The sequence below is a fragment of the Haliotis asinina genome, chromosome 12 (assembly GCF_037392515.1).
Source record: "Haliotis asinina isolate JCU_RB_2024 chromosome 12, JCU_Hal_asi_v2, whole genome shotgun sequence".
In the NCBI taxonomy this organism is placed as follows: Eukaryota; Metazoa; Mollusca; class Gastropoda; order Lepetellida; family Haliotidae; genus Haliotis; species Haliotis asinina.
Genome location: NC_090291.1, coordinates 15471322 through 15493353, shown reverse-complemented (window position 1 = coordinate 15493353; position 22032 = coordinate 15471322). Strand labels below are relative to the sequence as shown.

Genomic DNA, 22032 nt, shown 5'->3' with positions numbered 1-22032 from the left:
GAATATTGTTTGGGACGTATGGAATGAGGATCATCAGTCATTGTACAATCTCGATAGATTGATAATGATGGTTTATGTGAGATTTCAGAGTTTGTTGCTTGCAGTGAAGCTGGTTCCGGGGGAACGATACTTCTACCCTGAGTGTTCCTATATCGCGTGACGAAGTTACCCTGGGTATCAATCGTGCCAAGTGTGGCAATGCTGTTGGTTTTGACTTATACCCGCAGAATGACTTACGAATGATGCTATAGTGAGAGGCTTTTCTCAACATTTTCAATTTTTCTTTTGAAAACATGTGTAACCGGATATTTTACAACTATGGGAACTGCCACGTCAGCGAGCAGAGCACTGGGTATAATTAGTAAGTTTAATGCAGTTTGAGGTAAGTCCTTTGATGTTTATAACTCTTTGTATAATAGCTTTGTGCAACCTATTTTACCTTATGGTTCAGGTATTTGGGGGACCAAAGAATTCAGGTGCATTAACATCGTTTCAAACAGGGATGTACGTTTCTTTCTTGGTGTTGGAAATAAGACTGCAAATCTTGCAGTTAGGGGTGAAATGGAGAAGCTCTCTTGTATTTCAAAACAACAAATAGAAATAGTCCAATTTTGGAGAAAGTTAAATATGGTTGAACCATCAAGATTCACCTTACGTTAGTTCAGTCTCAGACCCCTCTGAGCGAAATTTCTTGCAAAATTGCAAAAATCTCGAAAACTGAGCGCTATGTTTATGCGCAAAAACTACTTTAATAATGTAACAATTTCAACAAATTAATATCCGTGACTATTGTGCTCATACGTCTCTTATGTGATATATTTTAATTATGTTTTGGTGTAATAACTGGTACGCAGCGATACTGATCGCTAGCCAGTAGCGTTACAAGGGCGTGTTCCTATGTTCCAAACTCACTGATGTTACGCATTGTGTATAAGCGAGTTAAGCTACCCATCTGCAGTATTCCAGCCATATCGTGACTAAAGTGAGTAACGTTAGTTTTACGCCGCACTAAGCAGTATTCCAGATATTTTGCGGCTCTCTGCAAATAATCGACTGTGGACCACCAGGCAGTCTAGTGATCAACAAGATGAGCATCCATCTACGCTGGGATACGATGACATGTGATAACCAGGTCAGCGATCCCGTTAATCACGTCTTATGACAAGCATTGGTAACCGAAGATCATTTCTAACTCCGATCTTCACGGGTTAAAACAAGTTATAAGTCGCAATAAATAAATTTGAATGATTAAAACCGGTCAACGAAGGACAGTAAAACAAACTAGATCAAGGTATACAAATATAGACATAACAGTAGTAAAAAAATCTAAAAATTGTTTGATGATAATAGACAATCCAAAATAAACACAGGCCATTGATTGCTAACAATCAAAGGTGGGTTATATGAACTGATAGACTTTAAGTACATTTGCATCCTGAGTGAGTGAGTGAGTGAGTTTGGTTTTACGCCGCTTTTAGCAATATTCCAGCGATATCACGGCTGGGGACACCAGAAAATGGGCCTCACACATTGTACCCATGTGGGGAATCGAACTCGGGTCATCGGCGTGAAGAGCGAACGCTTTAACCACTACGCTACCTCACCGCCCCGCATTTGCTTCCTGTGTGGATCGTAAATGGATCTACAATTTAGACAAATCTAGCCATTAGTTGAAAGAACATACATTCTACGATAAAAAAAGTAGTAGGATTAAACATACTTTGAATGTGTATTGACTTATCTTCTCTGTAGGACAATGAACCCCATTACAGCAAAATTGACCCCTTGAAAAGATATAAGATGACGTTAGATTGTGATCATTGAACACACCCTTCACTTCCATGTAGCTGTTTGTATGCGTGTGTACTTCATCTATATGACAGCAGTATTGACATGAAGTGTCAATCTTCCCCAGACAGTACGTATAGAATCAGTTAAAACGTTAAGTGGAAACATCCCTCCATCTGCTGAAGGAATCCGGTCCAGTGGCAATCCACGTTGCACGATCTTGACATAAACATCCAAAGACGTCAGACACTGTTGGAGACTATATACTGCGATATCAGCTACGACTCCGCAATATCTCTCGTCTCATCTGCAGGTAGGATAAACATATTGTTATTGTAAAACTTTTGTTAGTGTGTGAATGCTTTGGATCACTAATAATCGGAAAGTTGCATTGTGTTTGTTATTTAATGTAATTCTGAGGAAAATGCCAGATATGATCAGACAATCCAGTGATTGATGTTACGAGTGAGTGAATTAACTTTAACGCCGCTTTCCATATACCAGCGGGGGTACCAGAAATTGGCTTCACACTGTGTACCCATGCTGGGAATCGAACCCGGGTCCTCGGCTTGACGCTTTAACCGCTGGGCTACCCCCACCACCCCTTATGTTAAGAAGTACTTGGGGATATCATGACTCGCAAAAATGTCAGTCACAAGACAAGATTACGGAATGATGTATACTATCAAAAAAAAAAAATGAATTGAATGTTGACTATTCAATCCATTCAGACGCCGACAGCTCGATTCATTCAGAAGCCATCTACGTCTAGCATATATATTGGACTTGCTCCTTATCCAGAACCCACGCAATGACTGTATACACATTACATGCATGTATTTCACATTCGAATATAGTTATAATAGTATAAAGACGAGTGAATGATTAAAATCTCTTAGAGGAAAAACTAATTCAGGTCTCAAAAAGTGTTTTTAGTTTAGATAACTATTGGAATATATTTCACAAAACTCCGTCAAGATGACATATACATGTACAAAAATGTTTGGAATCATATCTGGCCAAATGTAACAGCAGAACCATTTCATTTTTAAATGAAATATTAAAGTTACAGATATATGAAACTATATCATGACAGGGACCATAAAGTTGCCTCTGCTTTTGATCTAATTTAAAATTATCCTCATTTTTTTATTTGTTCATAAATAATTGCCATGGTCTTTTAAATTTACTACAAGGGCCTACGTCATGAATCTTCTGGCTTGAGATCAAACTAACATAAATATCGGGATATACTTCAAATGAGTGTGAGTGTGAGTGTGAGTGTGAGTGTGAGTGTGTATAGTTTTACGCCGCACTCAGCAATATCACAGTTATATGGCGGCGGTCTGTAAATAATCGAGTCTGGACCAGACAATCCAGTGATCAACAACATGAGCATCGATCTGCGCAACTGGCAACCGATGACATGTGTCAACCAAGTCAGCGAGCCTGACCACCCGATCCCGTTAGTCGCCTCTTACGACAAGCATAATCGCCCTTTATGGCAAGCATAGGTTGCTGAAGGCCTATTCTACCACGGGACCTTCACGGGTCTCTTCAAATGTTGCATAGTCCAGCATATATTATTATGAATATATGTTCATCGATCACAAATCAACATTCGTGGAGATCAGTTGGGATTCCGATCCCAGTCAACCACTAAGGCGACTTATGTATCAGGCAGACTTATGTATACTCAGCTGCACACATCGAACCTGATGACATTAATTGGTGAAGCGTAAGGTCTACGTTAGGTGTCCTTATGGGCTTGATCGTACTCTCTGGCTTCTGTCGTGGATCATTGATAATGTACTTTATCACTGGATTGTCTGGTGCAATGTGTGAATGAGTGTTTATAGTTTTACGCCACATTTTAGCAACGTTCCAGCAATATCACAGCGGCGTGCACCGAAAATAGGCTTTACCCGTTGCAGCCACGTGGGGAATCAAACTCGGGTCTTCGACGTGAAGAGTGAATGCTTTAACCACTTGACTACCACCGCTCCTTGTCTGGTGCAATATCGAATATGCATGTTACAATGAATTGCATCAAATAGCTGTCATATTGTTCAATACGGCTTTAACACGCCCTTGTAACAAGACTGGCTAGCAAACAGTAATAGCTGCGTGACAGTTATCACCAACATCTGGCTGTAGTCTATCGCTTTTGTGATGTGTCAATGTGTGAAATACTAAGGAAGTATAATTCAAGCTGTCTGTGGAAGAGGTTCTGACAGATCTTGGCGATAACTTGTAAGACGCGATACCTGGGCCCTTATTCTCGAAACGTTCGTAGCCCTAAGAATTCTTAACTTTGATCGTAGCCAATGTGTTCAATATGGGCTTAAGAAGTTCGTAAGGCTATTCTTTCGAGAATAGCTAGCCTGGTTGCTAGCCAGTAGTTCTTAATAGAACAAATATATAACTCAACGTGTGCTTCTTTCCATTGCAGAGCAGTGCAGGCCAAAATATGCTACCAAACGCAACCACTGACCACGTAGCCATAAATAGCGCTTCTTATATATGGAAATGGCACGGTGCAGAGGTCATATTTCTTTGTCTCATGTTAGTCTTCGCAATCCTTGGCAACATGCTCGTCATCTACATTTACCACTTCCGGTGGCGTCGTTCCAACTTCAGTCTGTTCATTGAGGTCCTTGCCGTCCTGGATCTGACTAATGCCAGCATCACCATCCCACTCTTCCTTGTCATCACACTGAACGACCGTCATCCAAAGTTCGCAGCCTTATGTCAAACCAGTTCCTTCGTCGCTATAACTACAGTTATAGCTTCTGCCGTTGTGCTGGTCGTTATTGCTTTTGACCGAAACAGGAACATCTGCAATCCTTTGAAGAAGAAGATCAGTGTGAAGGCAGCTCGGATATATTGTTTTCTGGCTGTATGTCTTGGCATTGTTGTCTCCATTCCCGGGATATTTGTGAACGGAAGGAGGGAGCTTATGTTCGAAGACAACGGAATGCGGATAAACATTACTCAGTGTTATTTCACGGAGGAGTTTGACGGGACGGCATTGTTCTGGGTTTTCATGAGCATCCTGAGCATGGTGTTTCTTGCTGTAATGGTCATCTTGGCTGTCCTGTACGTGTCTATATACCGTGCATTGAAGATACACACAGCCAGACGACCTTCAACAACAATATGCGAAAAAAAGAATAGAATGTTTCGGTCTCATAAGACATCAGCGAAAATATTTTTTGCTGTAACGGTTGCGTTTTTCTGCAGCTACTTTCCGTATTTCATCGCAGTCATAGTGTTTTTGTTTGACGGGCAATTGAACGTGTTATCTCCAGGCGTGAAAGCTGTAGCGGACATTGCCAAGTTGTCTCCTTTGATGAGTAATGCTGTTAACCCTCTCATATATAGTGTGTCGTCCAAGCGATTCCGGAAGGAAGTGTTCGACGTCTTCCGGTGCAGAGCTTTCAAACAGACACGTTCGGAGCGCGATCGAACGATGGTACAGGGCACGGCGTCCTCCACCGCTGACGCTGACACATAGACTCAACGACGTCCTAAATAAGTATTAAACATGTACGTCCATGACTCTATATGCACATTTACCACATATTGTTTTTGTGTCATATTACCTTTATATTACCTTTTGTAAAGATATTATATTCATACACGTGTGCCAATGTATGTTCTGTTCATGTACCAGATCACGACCGAGTTCGGTCCCCAACTTGGGTACAATGTGTGAAGCCCATTTCTGATGTCCCCTCAGTGACATTGCTGGAATACTGTTAAAACCGGCGTAAAACTGAACTCACTCACTCACACATGTACCAGTGGGGCGGTGGGGTAGCCTAATGGTTAAAGGGTCCGCTGGTCATGCTGAAGACCCGGGTTCGATTCCTCACATGGGTACAATGCGTGAAGCCCATCTCGTGTGTCCCGCGCAATGACTTTGCTGGAAGTTTGTTAAAGGCGCCTTAAAACAGTATTCATTCACTCATGCTGTATAACACATATGCAGCGGCGCCCTAATAGTTAACCCAATGTCACAGCAAGGGAATACAATAAGGTCGAGTAATGGGTAGTTCGAATGAAGTGGAGTATCGGCATTATTTCTCCACTCAAGCTTATACAGTATGTTGTAAAATGAATATTTAATAAAAATATGATTCATGAACTGTTGGATTTGGTTGCTATTTGTGATTATGTTATCACACTTGATTCCGGTTTTAATGTGTCCCTAATTCGTTGACTGATGTTACTAATAGTAGAAACTCACGTTTACAATTTGGAATACAGTTCAAGTATTCAATCCTCTGCAAAGAATGTTGATGAACGAATTTCTTTGCGAAATAGTTGGGACAATGTAGGCCCGTCCGGCCGTTCTAGACAGTCTGCATTTCTGACTGACAGTCTAAATTTAAAGATAGCCAGCCCGATGGTCTGGTAAACATTTTAGATCTTCTATACATTAAAGTAAATTCAACATATCTTGGTGTCTAGTTTGGTTAAATCCATTTTGTGCTGGTAGCATGTTTGGTGCCAGCCCTTATTTCTGGCTGGTTTTCTTACGTATTTCATACACAGACAGAGATGGGAGTGCAGTTAAGATCCCTAACGGATGATCTTGTTCCTTCAAACGTATTTGCAGTGATTGCAATGTTCAAGAATCATACCAGGGAAACAAATATTCGAACCGTTGTTATCCGTTTTATTTCTAAGAAAAATTAATAGTTGAATTTCCCTCCTGACAGACCGTGTCACATACGTTGCTACACCTACATACAAATTCTACATCAGAAAAGAATATTGCTTTTCATCTTTAAATAGTATAATATAGATACACACAGACAGACACAGAGAGAGAGACAGAGAGACAGAGAGACAGAGATATGACTAAACTTCTAAGAATCATTTACAAGCTGGAAAATGTATATACGTGGTATGTTTGGCAAGTACAAACGCACGCAAGCACGCGCACACACAGACACATCCAGATATATCCACAGGAAACTTTACGAGACAAGACCGACAAAGGATTATCACACAGCCTCGCTAGAGTGAGGAATATATTCTTTGATATATACCTACCTACATACACTCTTCAACTTTCGAGGCCAACATGGTCGAACAAACAAACAAACCGTAATGTATCTTGTGACTTCTTGCATTCAACGTGTATGGGTTATTTCCCTTTATACGCCGTGTTGACGTAATCGACGTCAGCTTGCAAAAGCACATTATTTTTATGTACAAAGTTGTGATGGAAATCTACCCTGAAAATGGAGAATCCTTGGTTCTTCAGACTGATATAGGTTTTGTACAACCCAACATATTTATCCGTTTTGGGGTAGTCCAAGAATAGGTGCCATTCTATCAGCAGCTGTCTGACACTTGAGAGCACACCCGACGCAACTAAATCCTTCGCTGATGGCCACTCGCTTGTTTCCACGTCAATCTTGAGAACATCGATTGTTTTCTGAAGATAAACACCATACAAAGTCTTTGAAGTGGCTGAATTTAAACTTAACATCGGCTGTAAATCAACCATACCGTGTCTGCAAAATATACACCTATAACAAATACATGTAGCGTTGTTTCGCTCTCCTCTGTGCCATGGCAGTAGCGTGCTAAAAGGACGCTATTTAGTTTAATTGCAGCGGAGGGCTAATATTCGAGTGTCTCTAGATTGGGGGATAACAATTAAACAGTATTTTTTCACAAGTGGTCAGCGTAATATAATGGAATCACACGTTTCTTTGCGAACAGATGGAAAACACGATGGAAAACACGGTACTATTCATACCCTAATCATGTTTGCTTGCATGATTATTTTTACCGTTCAGGGCACCATACATTGGTTTTAAATACTAGTGTGTACGAGTCAGAATTAAAGACGGGCATATTATTACGCGTTCTCGTCCTTCAGTAAATATCTATACTAAACAAAAAATGGTAAAGACCACACCAGTTATCAATATTACAAAATTTAATAGTTCAAATGACGACACACGTGATACTTAAATTTTGAATATCGGGGTAGTCCTTAACTTTCCCTGTTGAGTATAGATTACGTAACCTTTTGTTACAGCTAGATAACTGTAATTGATTTCGTTGCTAAAATCAAAAATGACATCTGCTCAAAGATGGCAGGTTACTGATATGCGGGATGCTGTCGTGTCGTTGGGGGCCATACTGTTTGTCAGTCAGCCTTTTGGCCAGATAAAACAAACAAACACCAAAATAACAACTTTAAGGACCGTAAGCGTTCAAGTCAACCACGATTCCTACGGAGGACGCAAACCTGGAATCACAAGGGGACACCCGCTCATGTCAAAATTGTATCCGAAATCTTCTAAAATATAGGAACCTTCTAAAATTTAGGAAACAGATCAGACCTCCGATTATCACCAAATCAGCACGGCTAACTTTGTGTCAAGTTCGGAGTCACTGGGATTTGACGTCATGGGGAAGGGTTAATCTATCCGACAAAAGTCGATTTCATATGTGCATAACTCATGGCTGAGCTCGAGTTTAGTCCTCGGGTGCATAACGGAATATCGTGGAGCTAGTGTCCTTTGACTGGGGCCTTGACCACTGACGGACTGCCACGTGATTGTAAACTTGGCTTATTGACAATCAGACAAAATCTGAATAGACATCGGTACATCACATGCATCCTTGACTAGAGTGTTGTACCACACTTAAAGACCTCAGAATACACAGCAAGTTTTCATCGTGCACGTACCTTCGGAGATTGTTTATATCAAGAGGCGTTGTACAGCAACTCTGTCTACCCGCCAGAAGAGTCTTTGTCCTTACAACACTTGTTTTGACATTTGGCATCTCAAAATCATGATACATAGGAACAAGCTGTACATCAAGAAGTAGACGCGAGGACCTCAAACGATCACAGCTACCAGAGATAAAAAATGAGTCATTGTTTTGTCGATTGCTTTTCTGAATGAACTCATTTTTAAAAATCTTTTTTGCAGTAATATTTGCTATTATATTTTTCATTGAGGGTAATTTTATCCAGATAGCGAGGTTAGACGTGGATAAATTCCTTTACTATGGTTAATGATATCATTTTGATATGAAAATAAATACGGACTGTTGAGATACGCTTTTTTTATGAGCAAATATCGGCGCTTTACACATGTCTAATTTAACAATAGTACATTTATAATTACCACTATGAAATAAGTTTATTTAAGCTGCAAATCCAGAATAATGAAATTCAGTGTATAAACTGGGTGACTTGAGTAAGATAAAATACAAGATCATTTGGATGAGGAGCATCCCCAGCGATACCGATATTACCTCGAGTTGGAATATTTCTTTATGAGAAAAAGATGGAAACTTCAAACATCAAAGCCATAAATACACGCTGTTAATACCCTCCATCTAGTTCCATGAGGGAAAATGACCCCTAAAGATTCCAAAAGGAAACAGCGAGTTTCTTCTACTTCTTGGGTAGGTACACATAATTATTTACATTCACAAATCCATTCGAAAACGGATAAAAAGTCTTTTGTACTTACATTTGCATGTCCAAGCAGTTTCTTGATAGACTCGACGCGTCTCATTTTCCATATTTGTCTGTTGTGCACGTAAACATCCTTTCTCGCCATAAAGTTGTCGTTGTCGGTGTCTCCGATGCCGAGGTTGTGGAAATGGATGTTCTTGCTTCTGTTAAAGTCTTGTTTTCCTATACTGAGAGAGGGCGTTAATATAATGCATTCATACTGACGATATTTCTCATGTATAATACATTTAGTATAAGTGATGTCTCTCTCAGCTCATACGATAATAAGTTGTACGATACTAGTTGTGAAAAACGCAGAAATACCGTTATCAATTGTTTTAGAGAAATCTTTGTGACCAGATGAGAAAGTTAAGAGGAGAAACAAGAAGGTCAAGTAGTATTTAAAGAACAGGTAGTATTCAAAGAATAGTCAAGAACTGTTAAAATATATTTTGTTTATTTCTTTTTCGTTTAACGCTTCACTGTATATATTTCATCTATGTGGCGTCAGTCTGTAAATACTCGACTCGGAACAAGACAATCTAGTGATCAACATAATGAGCATAAGTATATGAAATTGGGATAAAGTTACATGCGAGTAGTAAAAGTAAATATATAAAAGCAGTTCTGGATTTGTCTCTCTTTTTGGGGTGTGGGGTGTGTGGTGGTGGTGGGTGGGTTGGGGGGAGTGTTTTTCATAAAAATGGCAAGCACAAGGAGAGGATCATTAGTCATTGGTTTCTGTGTGTTTGTTGACGTATTGCCCACAAAAGATTCATACCTTGGATCAAAACTGTGGACCTCACATCCGAGTTTCCCCATTGCATCGTCGAAGGACCAGTCATTATTGATTCTGTCAAAGACAAATGTTGGCTATTTATGTCATACAAAACGAACTACAGAACTTGCATTTCAGAAAGTCAGATGCACATGTCTTTTTTCACGAACGGATGATTTCAATATCTTTTAGACAAAATATATAAGATGTTTAGTAAGACATACTGGACAAAATTTTTAGGGATATTTGCAAATTTTGAAGTAATGAATAATGATGTATTTATTCACTGACACACTGATAAAATACCATAAATTTGTTAATATCCTTAACTTATTTTGTCCAGTATTTTAAGTGCCACTATTCTTCGGGGCATAAAACAAACACGTCAACTGACGGATTTCAGTCGCCTCTGAGAATCAAACAAACATCTCCGAGAATCAATCCAAAATATCACACCCGAGACTGTATTTTGTACGTAGGGAAACGTATCTGTTTCTTTTGTTGTTTAGGGCCGCGCTCAGCAATATTACAGCTATATTGTGGCATGTTAATATTCTAGGCTGTATCACACAATCCGGTGATCAAAATCATGAGCTATGATCTGATACCATGACAAGCATGGGTTGATGAAGACCAATATTAACACGGATCGTTATGGTTACATCAGACACGGTGAGTGAGTTAGTTTAGTTTTACGCCGCACACAGCAATATTCCAAGTATATGTCGGCGGTCTGTAAGTAATCGAGTCTGGACCAGACAATCCAGTGATCAACAACATGATCATCGATCTGCGGAATTTGGGAACAGATGACATGTTTCTACAAAGTCAGCGAACCTGACCACCCGAACCCTTTAGTCGCCTCTTACGATAAGGATGGGTTGTTGAAGACCAATTGTACCCTGATCTTCGCGGGTATATCAGACAGAAAAAGTGCTACATGAAAAGGTATACATACCCGAAGGAGTACACTAAACAAGGTGGTTTGATCGCATACGGCTTGTCCATACACACATGCCAGTTTCCCATGGCAACAATTTTCTTGCAGCTGAATTCCATCGGTTTCTGCCACTCCCTGGAACATTATAATAGCAACTGTTGCCATAAAATTGATGATGAACAGTTGACCATCTGATCCCACGCCAAAAAAGTGTCCCCGTAAGCAAAGAGGTTAGCAGTCAGTGTCACATACCAAAGTAACCACAACAGAAGAATAGTTTGTTTTGCAAAACTTTATTCCTCCCCTTAAGATATAAGTAACCCCAATACCTATACTAAACTAATTCTACAGGTGCAAATACAACTAACTAATCTAATTACCTAACCTAGCTACATATACAGTTCTGTCTACCACTTATATTGCTAAAGTTCTAATAATACTACTACTACTACTAACTACACTAAAATCCTAATACCCTCACTAATATAGATAATGATTACATATAATCCCAATCAGAAACTAAACAATTGAACTAAATAACAATAAAGGAATTAGCCACTCAGAGAGAACACTTTCTCTTTACAATGTAATCAGAATGTCAGTGCACTTTGGTTCCACTTGGTGACGTCATGGTATTTGTGTGGTATCCCTCACACCCAGGCGATGGTTTCCCTCACGGAGTTTAAGGGGCCTGTGTAATGGTTGATGGCTGTGCCATCCACATCTCACATTACTAGGAGATACATGCTCCTTGTACAACAGGGAAGACTCTTGTCTGTCTCCTTACAGGCGGAGATAATACCCCTCTCCTTACTTTAAGGATAACCGGCCAGTTCCGGGACACTACAATACAATATAAGTAACTACAGTTACTCAGTAAGACATGTGTCAATGTCTTATACTTTATGCATGTACTTTACTCCGATTTACATATTTGAAAGTGGAACAGTTTTTGTGGAACGATAACATTCAAATTTTGAATGGCTTTGTGGCTATATAGTGTTACAATATGCACATATATCTAGAAATACTACATCAGTAAAACAATTTCTTGCTACATCTACTCAATCAATAAATACAAAAGTAATAATGATAATAAAAACTTACGCCAGCCAGCGTGAGATGCAATCCCATACAAAAGTTGAACCCATACAGGTGAACACAGTGGTGATTCTGGCTGACTGTGCAGATTACTACCCTTCCTCACTATTTATATTGACCTCCCATACCCAAGCTACTCAACACCTCTCTATTGTTTACAAATTAACACCCCAGCTCTCTGGCCATACCTGGTCACGCTTCCCTGAACATAACCCTGTTCCCATAGTATTACCGAACATAATCTAACAACAACTCCCAACAATATATAACACACTCTAACAATACCATACTACATCTATTTACAGTACCATAAACTAATTATATAAACGAAATCATCTGTGATCTTGACAGTCAGCAGTCTAATAAGGTCTGTTTGTTGGTAAACGCCACATTCAGCAAAATTAAAGCTATATGATGTAGGGAGATAAATAATCGAGTCCGGACCAGACAATCCAGGGACTGAAACGAAGAGCATAGATTTAGGTGATAAACGTTCTTTGTTTGGAAAATAGATGAATGTTTGACCGAAATGACAGTCTCAAAATTCCATTTGAAACCGAACGCAGAGCCCACGAATAATTGAGTCTGGACCTGACAATCCAGAGACTGAAACGAAGAGCATAGATTTAGGAGATAAGCCTGCTGTGTGTGGAATTTAGATGAATGTTAGACCGAATTGACAGTCTCTGAATTTCAAATGAGGTTTCAAATGACTGATTGACATGAAACAAATAGATCGTTGATCAAGTAATCAAATGTTTCTTAGCGTCTTGCTGTGACTTTTGTATTAACAAGGATGCATTTTCACAAGGTTTTTTTTTATTTATAAGTTAGATATTGTTTATATGTTTTGGGAACTGTACATTGTAATTGAGTTTGAATTTTTTTGTATTAAAAGGTAATATGATCGTGAGGTTCCTTAATAGCTTTGGAGGAAATATCATATTTACGTACTTTCCGAGTACTTTTCCATCACGTCCGTTGTGTTGACATGAGCCGTCATGTTGGTGGTTAAGTTAAAGTAGTGCGGCGGTGAAGCGGTCATGAAATCAGACGCAGTTTCAATTCAAATTGAAAGTGTTTCATTTTATAGAGTGTCCAATCACATTCGAGTATTTCATGTAGTCATGGTAGCCCACGCGATCCCGTTATAATTGTCATTTGCTACGACACACTTGGGCTGCTGCAATCCTGGAACTTGCATGTTGAAACACTGCATAACATACTTCCAGTCAAAGTGAGTGAGTATGGTTTTACGCCACTTTTAGCAATATTCCAGCAATGTAATGACGAGGCACTCCAGATATTGGCTTCTTACATTGTATCCATGTCGGGAGTCGAACAATCTGAGGCGTGGCGGGCGAACGTTCCGTCAACAGAAAACACAAGAGGCATGGTATTCAGACTAATTGTGGAAGTATTTTATATATAAATGCTCAGCCCCACATTGTAGGCAAATGTATCAGCCATAAAACGCCCAAATCTCTTGGGGATCGAACCCATACCTTTCGATCAGACGTCGGATGTCAAGCCTTCTTGTTCATGTGATTTTCATTGTGACAGTGAGGAACGGAATGGTAATTGCGGTCCAAGGGAAGCTACTCTGCGGAAATATACATACGTACTTTTTTTCGGGAACACTCACCTCTATCTTCGTTTACCAGTCCGCCATTTCACTATATCGTGTCTAAAAACACAGGACTACATGGGTATTACGTCACTATTTAATTTAATGAATAATAAGATCATGTAAATACGATATCGACTGTAAGTCTCTAAGGGTCATTAAGCTAAACAATAACGTCCTATTCTTGAAAGCGGACGTAAAATATCGCCACCCCCACAACAACATAATTTAGAAGCGCACGTAAAATAACGCAAACGCATGATACATAAGCACATTTTGGTTTAGTTTATTTGTTGTTGAAGGCCGTCCTCAGCAATCTACAGCCCTCTGTATAAAGTCGAGACTAAACATGACAATCCAGTGGTTAACACTATGAGCATCGACCACCCGTTTGTCGCCTCTCACAAGTTCAGGTTGTTGGTCACACACCATTCAAACTGCAACTATCAAATCAAACAGAAGTTGTAACAAATGTTACTTTGTTTTCCTACGTGGAATCTGGGGCCATATTTAGTGTTAAGTACATCCTTGTTGGAATATTGCGTCAATTCGTTCTTTACAAACACCTCCTTAACCTACAGAGACGAATGACCGACATACACGTCGTAGCGTCGGCTTATGGACCCAGGAACTCCATATTCGTTGTTTTAACTGAATTTTGTATAATTCGCAAACGTCAGTACCAGAAACAAGGAAAAAGTATATAATCTTGATGTGCACGTTTAACAGACGATAACCCGTCGAAGCAATGACACGTGGGTCACTATTATTTTTTTTTATTCGGATAAGGATGGATGACTTTATGGATGAAGAACTTCTATATTCGGATGATGCGACGTCTCGATCCAGATTCTTGTACCGTTGTCACGAAATGTATATTCCACGATACAAAACTGTTGCACATTATGGATACTGCTTGGAAAAAAATCACTTGTACTGCATTGCAGGTGATAAGTTGAACACCTTTTAAGTAAAGTTCACTATGAGCGCAGCCCGCATTCCCATCGTGTAACTGCAATATGCTTAAATTGTCATGCCTTGGAAACATGATAAATTATTCACAACTTACGTGACACGCTGGGGGTGTTCACAGATGTTAAAAAAAGGTATTTAGTTTGTCCTCTGTTTGTCACCATGACAACGCCTCAGTGGCAGACATACACAGGTCCTCGTGTCATTGCCAGGATGAAGATGTTTTTTGTAAAAAATATAAAAATTTTGAGATGATAGAAGGACCATAAGGAGGCATAAAGTTGGTGTGATCAAAGCAAGCCGTCTCTTGCTATCGTCCGCCATTTGTGTCAAGATCCTTTAGTTGAAGGTCAAAATCGGTTTCAATCGACTTGTAGAAATAATAATAATAAAGAACTGGCAGGTGTCATGAGTGGTGATTGATAGGCCAATCACCCATGACTATGTTTAGATGAAGTTTTAATCGATTGCATGCGATGGTAGCGTCGCGATCGGCATAGCAGGCGGGTGGGGTACACCGAAGTGTCCAGCCTTGTCTGGATATATTGTACTGTGTAGCGTTTCAACTCTTGGGTCATCTCAAACTGTTTATATATATATATATATATTTTTTAAAATCTTTAATTCTCGCAATGACACGAGGGCCTGAGCAGGCATATTGGCACTAGGGCAGTAGGGTAACGCGGGTTCGATTCTCCACATGGGTGCAATGTGTGAAGCTCATTTCTGGCGTCGATCGTCGTGATATATTGCTAGAGTATTGCTAAAAGCGTTGTAAAAGTAAACCAGTTATCGCGGGAGGTTTTGTTCGAGTGCTTGCAGAAATAAGATCATAAATATGAAGTCCAAATCTTTTTCGAAATTTCCATTACAATCCTGAATCATTTAAAATGCCATGTTTTTATCTATTGCAGTTTAGAGGTACTTTTTAAAATAGTCCATTTTCTGGTGTCCCTCCGTTGTGATATTGCGGGAATATTGCTAAAAGCGGCGTAAAACTAAACTCACTCACTCATTACGTTTTAAACTAAGTAGATCAGAACCTATGCTTCCAAAACAAGCAAGCCATATTTTGTTTGTTTATTGTTTTCATTATTTCTTTTGCGTGAAATACGCAGGTCTAAGCATAAAGGACTTTGGAAGCAAGTACAAAAAGCATTACGCCGAAGCTGGTCTGCATAGATGCATGCTTAGAGTTCGGTGACAAAGCCTCATGCTTCAGAGGCTAATTTCACTAACCTGGCCCCGATTTCTCGAAACAAACTTGGAAGTTTTTACTCAATTTCAAACTGAGTTTGACAATTTGAAACTGCGTTATTTTTAACTCAATTGCATTTTTAAAATAGAAAATGCTCAAACTGCTTAAGCAGTATATTCACAAAACTCAAACTGGCTATTGTTTTGTGTTTAAAGTCAATTTCAATACATTCTGGGAAATGTATTTTCTCAAATTTGAGTAAAAACTCGAACTTACGTCAAACCTCAGACCTAAGTTTGTTTCGAGAAATTGTGGCCAGGTATGCATGTCTCACTTAGTCATTTAACAAGACCCTTGGGGTTACACTCTGGGTAAGTGAGACTGAACCGACGTTCGATATAACCACAAATGATATGACCAGGGATAAGTCTGCGATTTTACTTCGACACAAGCGTACGTTCACATCAAAGGTCGACACATCAGTGTTTGCATCTGCGGATTGTCAGCATTAACATATCCGGCGTGTAGTTCGGCTCTGTGCGTGGACTATTCATAAGTCTCATTCCGCCTGACCTTACACAATGCTTCTCTCGATTTATAATGGGTACTATGTGTGACAAGCATTTCTAGTGTCCCTCGCTGCGGTTTTTCTGGAATTGTGATAAAAGCAGCGTAAAAACTCACTCGTTTCATGACGAGTCACGAGCCAATGAACATTTTGTATTTGTCACTCTTAGCAAGGAATGTAGTCAGTTCCATGATTTTTATTTTAGGTGCATATGTACTAAGGTGACCTACTTGAAAACGTAGCTTTCAGAAGTCTGCTTCTGTATCAAAATCGACTTCTTTAAGGATAAGCTACATAAATAAAAATTATAATGACAGTTAGTCCCCCAAGGTTGTAGTGAACACACTATCTACCCGTAAAACTATACTCACTCCTTCCAATATATTAGTGCCACCACTGTTTTGTCTTTGTCCATTCGCGACCAATGCAGTTTCGGGGCATTGTCTATCATCCCATGGCCTTGGCGGTTAATTTCCCTGCCTACATAATTTTAAGATATAGGGCTTTAAATTTTAAATTCTCCAAACAAGGACACTCCGCACGGACAGATCCAGAGAAAGTGGGGTGTGGGGTGTGTGTGTGTGGGTGGGGGGTGGGTGGGGTGGGGTGGGGGTGGGGGTGTGTGGGTTGGGGTGTGTGTGGGGTGTGTGTGTGGGTGTGTGTGTGTGTGTGGAGTGGAGGTGAGTGCCTGAGTGGGGGGAAGGGAGGGGGAGTTTGGGGGGAGAGAAAGAATGAGAACATTAACACGAACATGACTAAAGACCATGCTAATGCACTGATCACTGGTTTGTCTGTTCTAGACGCAATTATTTACATACTGTCGCCACTAAAAATTTAAAATTTAAAAAAATATATATAATTTAAAATATTTAGTATGTAAAAGACCATAGTCATAGCAGTGATGACGTTGCCACGCATTTCCATTTTCCAGTTCAACCCATCACCATATATTTAGGCCTTCTTCGTGAATCGCATGCAATGAAATTAGAGAATCTTTAATCTCATGTAAAAGAGAACGCATTACCGTGACCATATAAGGCCCGAATTACCACGTCAGCTAATCATAATTTGAATACGCAGTTAAACTCACTTTAATTTCACTGTCTAGGTGCTGACTGTATGTTTTAATTTCTGTTTTAATATGTACACGTGGAACTTAATTTAGTACCCCCTAATATATTTCATCTTACTGGTGTAGTGATCAATGCTGCTGCTGCTGCTGCAAATGTTGTTGTTGTTGTTGTTGTTGTTGTTGTTGATGATGATGATGATGATGATATACATACTTTAAGGTATCTTCCCATAAGACAGACCTCCCATAAAATGGACCGCTTAAAATAACACATAGGAATTGTGACATTCCAGTCATACCCACAGCGTGGAGACTGATGTGTCAAAATCATGCTCAAAAATTCTGTATCATATGCATGTGTCCACCATTGGCGTTCATGCAGGCTTGGCAACGTCGACGAATAGCTGGTCTCATCCGTGTACCGCAAGTCTGGAATCGATTCAGGTGAATCAGTCCAGTGTGGTTGTTTTGCTGCTAACCGTAACGTCACGCCTGGATGACCGACCCCGGACAAATCTCGCGTGTTGAAATCATGTTGAAAACGTTTCCATAGAGATGACATCGTGTTTCGATGGACACCAAAATGTCGGGCCTCTTCACTTTGGACTATTCTCCAGTATACCCACGTAGCGGAGACGGTGATTCTTTGTTAGCCGTCGCATGACGTACGTGCAGTTGACGTTGAGATCGATTTTCCACAACGTTGAGTGGCTAGAGAATAATATCCCGTTCTTCAATAACAACCCTCTCTTCCATATTCAATATCGATGTATGAACAAACCGTGACGAAGTTCACTGTGCACGCGAGGTACGTGACATGAAGGTGTTTGCTTCAAGTTGATAAAAAGTTAATTTTATTACTTTCAAGTAATTTGTATTTTATCCTTATCCTTTGCCACGTGCCATGTGTTTTGATCTGCGCAATAGAGTGTTATTTTCAGCGCGCTATTTCATAATGGTCCCGGGGTAGATTAGGCCTTCTGCAACCCATGCTTGCCATAAAATTCGACTCTGCTTGTCGTAAGAGGCGACTAACGGGATCGGGTGGTCAGGCTGGCTGACTTGGTTGACATATGACATCGGTCCCCAATTGCGCAGATCGATGCTCATGTTGTTGATCACTGGATTGTCTGGTCCAGACTCGATTATTTACAGACCGACGCAATGTAGCTGGAATATTGCTGAGTGCGTCGTAGAACTAAACTCACTCACCCATTTCATAATATCAATACGCCCATGGCTGAGGGGCAGGATCCAAAATGTATGTACATGTGTGAGGACCTTGTGTATCTGTGAGGCATTTTTCCTACAACACTGGTTCCCATTACAGATTGAAAACGATAAAGTACGAAACTGATACATGAGTCCACATTGTTGGCACAATCGAAGGGGCAGTTGTCGGGGGGCAGTTGAATGGGGGCAGTTGTCCGGGGAGCAGGTAGCCTAGACCCATCTTAGTACAATAGTGTCATTGTTTCCTTTAGTGCTATCATACCCAGGGTGTACGATTCAGGCAACCACGGTATCATGCTATGTGTCAAAGGATGTTACCAGCCACATGCTATACACATTCATAAAGAAGTAAATGCAATATTTGCTGTGTTTGACAAAAGTATGTTTTCCACTGTAAACGACAGAATATGGACATGTAACCAGAAAGATCACACTGGTATCCTTCACATATCTATTCAAATGATGGTATTGATATTCTTTTCATTGAATGAGTGAGTGAATGAGCTTAATTGTACACCGCACCCATCGAGTCTGGACCAGAGAATCTACTGATCAACAGCACGAGCATCGACCTGCGCAAATGCGAAATATTCATTGTGATATTTGTCGATGATATGATGTTTATCTCAGTCAGTAATTGGTCTAAAGACGCAAATCAATGCTTTAGAAACCTACTGCAATAAATAGGCCTTAAATGTTAACCTTGACAAAACTAAAATTATTTATTATCATTAATATTTTTTTTAAAAAAGGGATATAAAATCAGGACTGGGAGGACTGGGGGCTAGGGAAATGGTGCCAAAATGGACACATATTATATCAACTACGCTTGAAGTTGTTACCTCCTACGGGTATTTTCGCGAATCATTTGATGGAACTCCAAGTTGGCCCAAAAGCATAGAAAGTTTTTGTGCCTGATATAAAATGCCCTTGTGGCTTTAAAAACGTTTACGTGTCATATGATACTCTAGATCTACTTCACAATATTCCACTATAAGATACCAGTTATACTATTTCACAAAAAAGAAAAGCCTTTAAGTTATCACACTTTCGTTCCGTTTATGATTTAAGATGTTGTAAGGTCACCTGCATAAGAAATATTCAGTTTGCAAATACTGTTAATTGAATGTGTTGGAAAATGAATACCATGTTTACTAATTTATGATTACTATAGACACATCAGATAAAAAATATAATGTATACCCAATTATTTTACGAACCTATCGTCAAAACATAGTTTTCCCCTCTATTATCAACCACTAACCGTATAATGATTGAAAATTTTGCTTTGTTTACCTGCTATGCTATTTTGAAGAGAAGTCCACTCTGATGTTGAACTTTGCATGTACTTGTTCAATGGACCTGTTCTGAATAACGACAGATTCACCGACTAACCTTCGGCTGGACAAGTAGTTTGGAATATGACGTGCCATGGTCAAGACAGTTAATTCCCCTCATCAGTTACAGATGCCTGTGAGGACGTGACTGCCATTAGGACATTCATCAAAAATAACACTGTGGGAAAGACCTTGAATGAATTAATCAGTGTGCCTTTGTAGTCTTTTGTTTAGAAAATGAAAACTATTACTTGGATTGCTCTGAAACGTCGGGGTGGGTAGGTGTGTTTGGTGGTGGCGGTGGCGGTGGTATGGTAGTGTGTGTGTGTGTGTGTGTGTGTGCGTGTGTGTGTGTGTGTGTGTGTGTGTGTGTGTTAGAGAGAGAGAGAGAGGGGGTCGCTGTTTCTCCTTATCGTTTTCTCATGCAAGCATCTGTTTTGATGCTTCAAGTTATCTTGAATTATCACAAATTCTATCAAACCAAGAAACCGCGCTGAGTCTACGTGCAATTAACACGCTGACCTTATAATGTCTGTCAAGCCAAAATGCTACGTTGACCGATGCTCATGATGTCAATCACTCTCAAGTCTGGTCCAGGCATGAATATTTGCAGACTGCCGTCATATACATGGGAGCAAACAAACAAACAAACTTACCAGCGAAAGAGAGCCGACGCTTGCCACCATTTTGTCAACTTGATATAATCTTCACGTTGATTTGGTCCAGATACAGATTTTGGTGGAGATATAGGTTGCGGTTTTGGATTCCCAGTTACTGAAAAGTATGGTTGAACAAGCATTACCGACATAACCATTTTCATATTCGTTTATAACATGCAAAACTGGCGGCTACATCTTTTGAGTGATTTGTATAATTCCATGATTACATATTCCTTAAGACAGTGAATGAGTGAGTAAGTTTAGTTTTACGCCGCACGCGGCATTATTCCACCTACATGTTGGTGGTCTGTAAATAATCAGACTAGATCATCCATTGATCAAGAGCATGACCATCGGTCTAGGCCACTGGGATACGATGATATGAGTAAGCGAAATCAGTCTGACCACCCGATCCAGTTAGCTGCCGCTTACAATAAGCATGGGTTACTGAAGATCAGTGCTCACCCGGATCTTCATGAGTCTGTCAGTGCTCCAGATGATTTCAAGCAACTGTGTATTTACTCCCATGTGTGTGTATGTATGAGTAATTGCATGTTTGAGGAGTAACTAGCATTTTATGTATTCCCACTAGTTAAGAATTGAGTACTTTTACACAGAGTTTCTTATCCTAAATGGGTACTTAACTTTTCAAAATATGTAAGTGTAAAATTTAATGCATCTGAGTGGACAAAACGTTTTAGTAATTGTCACATTGCCATTTCTAAATACTCGACATAGAAGTCACGTGACTTGTAGAGTAAACCCCGGACAGTGGCTACGGTTATAATACTATTTATATATATAGGCATCGCCATCTATTAGCTAATGATGTCGTAGAGTTTCGGAGAGAGAGAGAAAGAGAGAGAGAGAGGAGAGAGAGAGAGAGAGAGAGAGAGAGAGAGAGAGAGAGAGAGAGAGAGAGAATATTCAACGTCACATCAGCAATATCTCAGCTATACACAGAGACGCTTTACTTATGATAATGTGACAGGAAGGCAAATACAGGTTCATGTCGTGTAAACATTTAGAAGTTCCTATAGATGACCAAGATCTTTTATGGATAAATCGTCTTCAGTCTTTGCAGACAACGTGACCGGGTCATTTAAGATCAGGTGAACTGTCAGCTGATATTATGACGTCGACCATATGACGTCATAATGCATATGACATCATAACCACATGGAAGAGTACAGTACAAGTGCAGTTGATAACTGTTGCTAAGTCTTATATAACGACGATGAATTTATGCTAGATCGGA

The 22032-nt window shown here is 39.9% G+C and overlaps 2 protein-coding genes across 2 annotated transcripts; one reads left to right on the top strand and one right to left on the bottom strand.

Moving 5' to 3' along the window:
- Window positions 1-5938, top strand: LOC137257665 (neuropeptide S receptor-like). Its single transcript, XM_067795025.1, has 3 exons — window positions 1-382; window positions 1974-2101; window positions 4241-5938. The coding sequence occupies exon 3, from the start codon at window positions 4259-4261 to the stop codon at window positions 5303-5305; it is 1047 nt and encodes a 348-aa protein (XP_067651126.1). The 5' UTR covers window positions 1-382; window positions 1974-2101; window positions 4241-4258; the 3' UTR covers window positions 5306-5938.
- Window positions 5939-6455: 517 nt separating this feature from the next.
- LOC137258535 (probable methyltransferase-like protein 24) lies at window positions 6456-20883 on the bottom strand. The gene is made up of 5 exons (XM_067796244.1): window positions 20772-20883; window positions 11026-11142; window positions 10071-10142; window positions 9306-9477; window positions 6456-7240 (listed from the first exon to the last, which is right to left on the bottom strand). Exons 2-5 carry the CDS (start codon window positions 11124-11126, stop codon window positions 6947-6949), a joined length of 639 nt encoding a protein of 212 aa, XP_067652345.1. The 5' UTR covers window positions 11127-11142; window positions 20772-20883; the 3' UTR covers window positions 6456-6946.
- Window positions 20884-22032: the final 1149 nt, after the last annotated feature.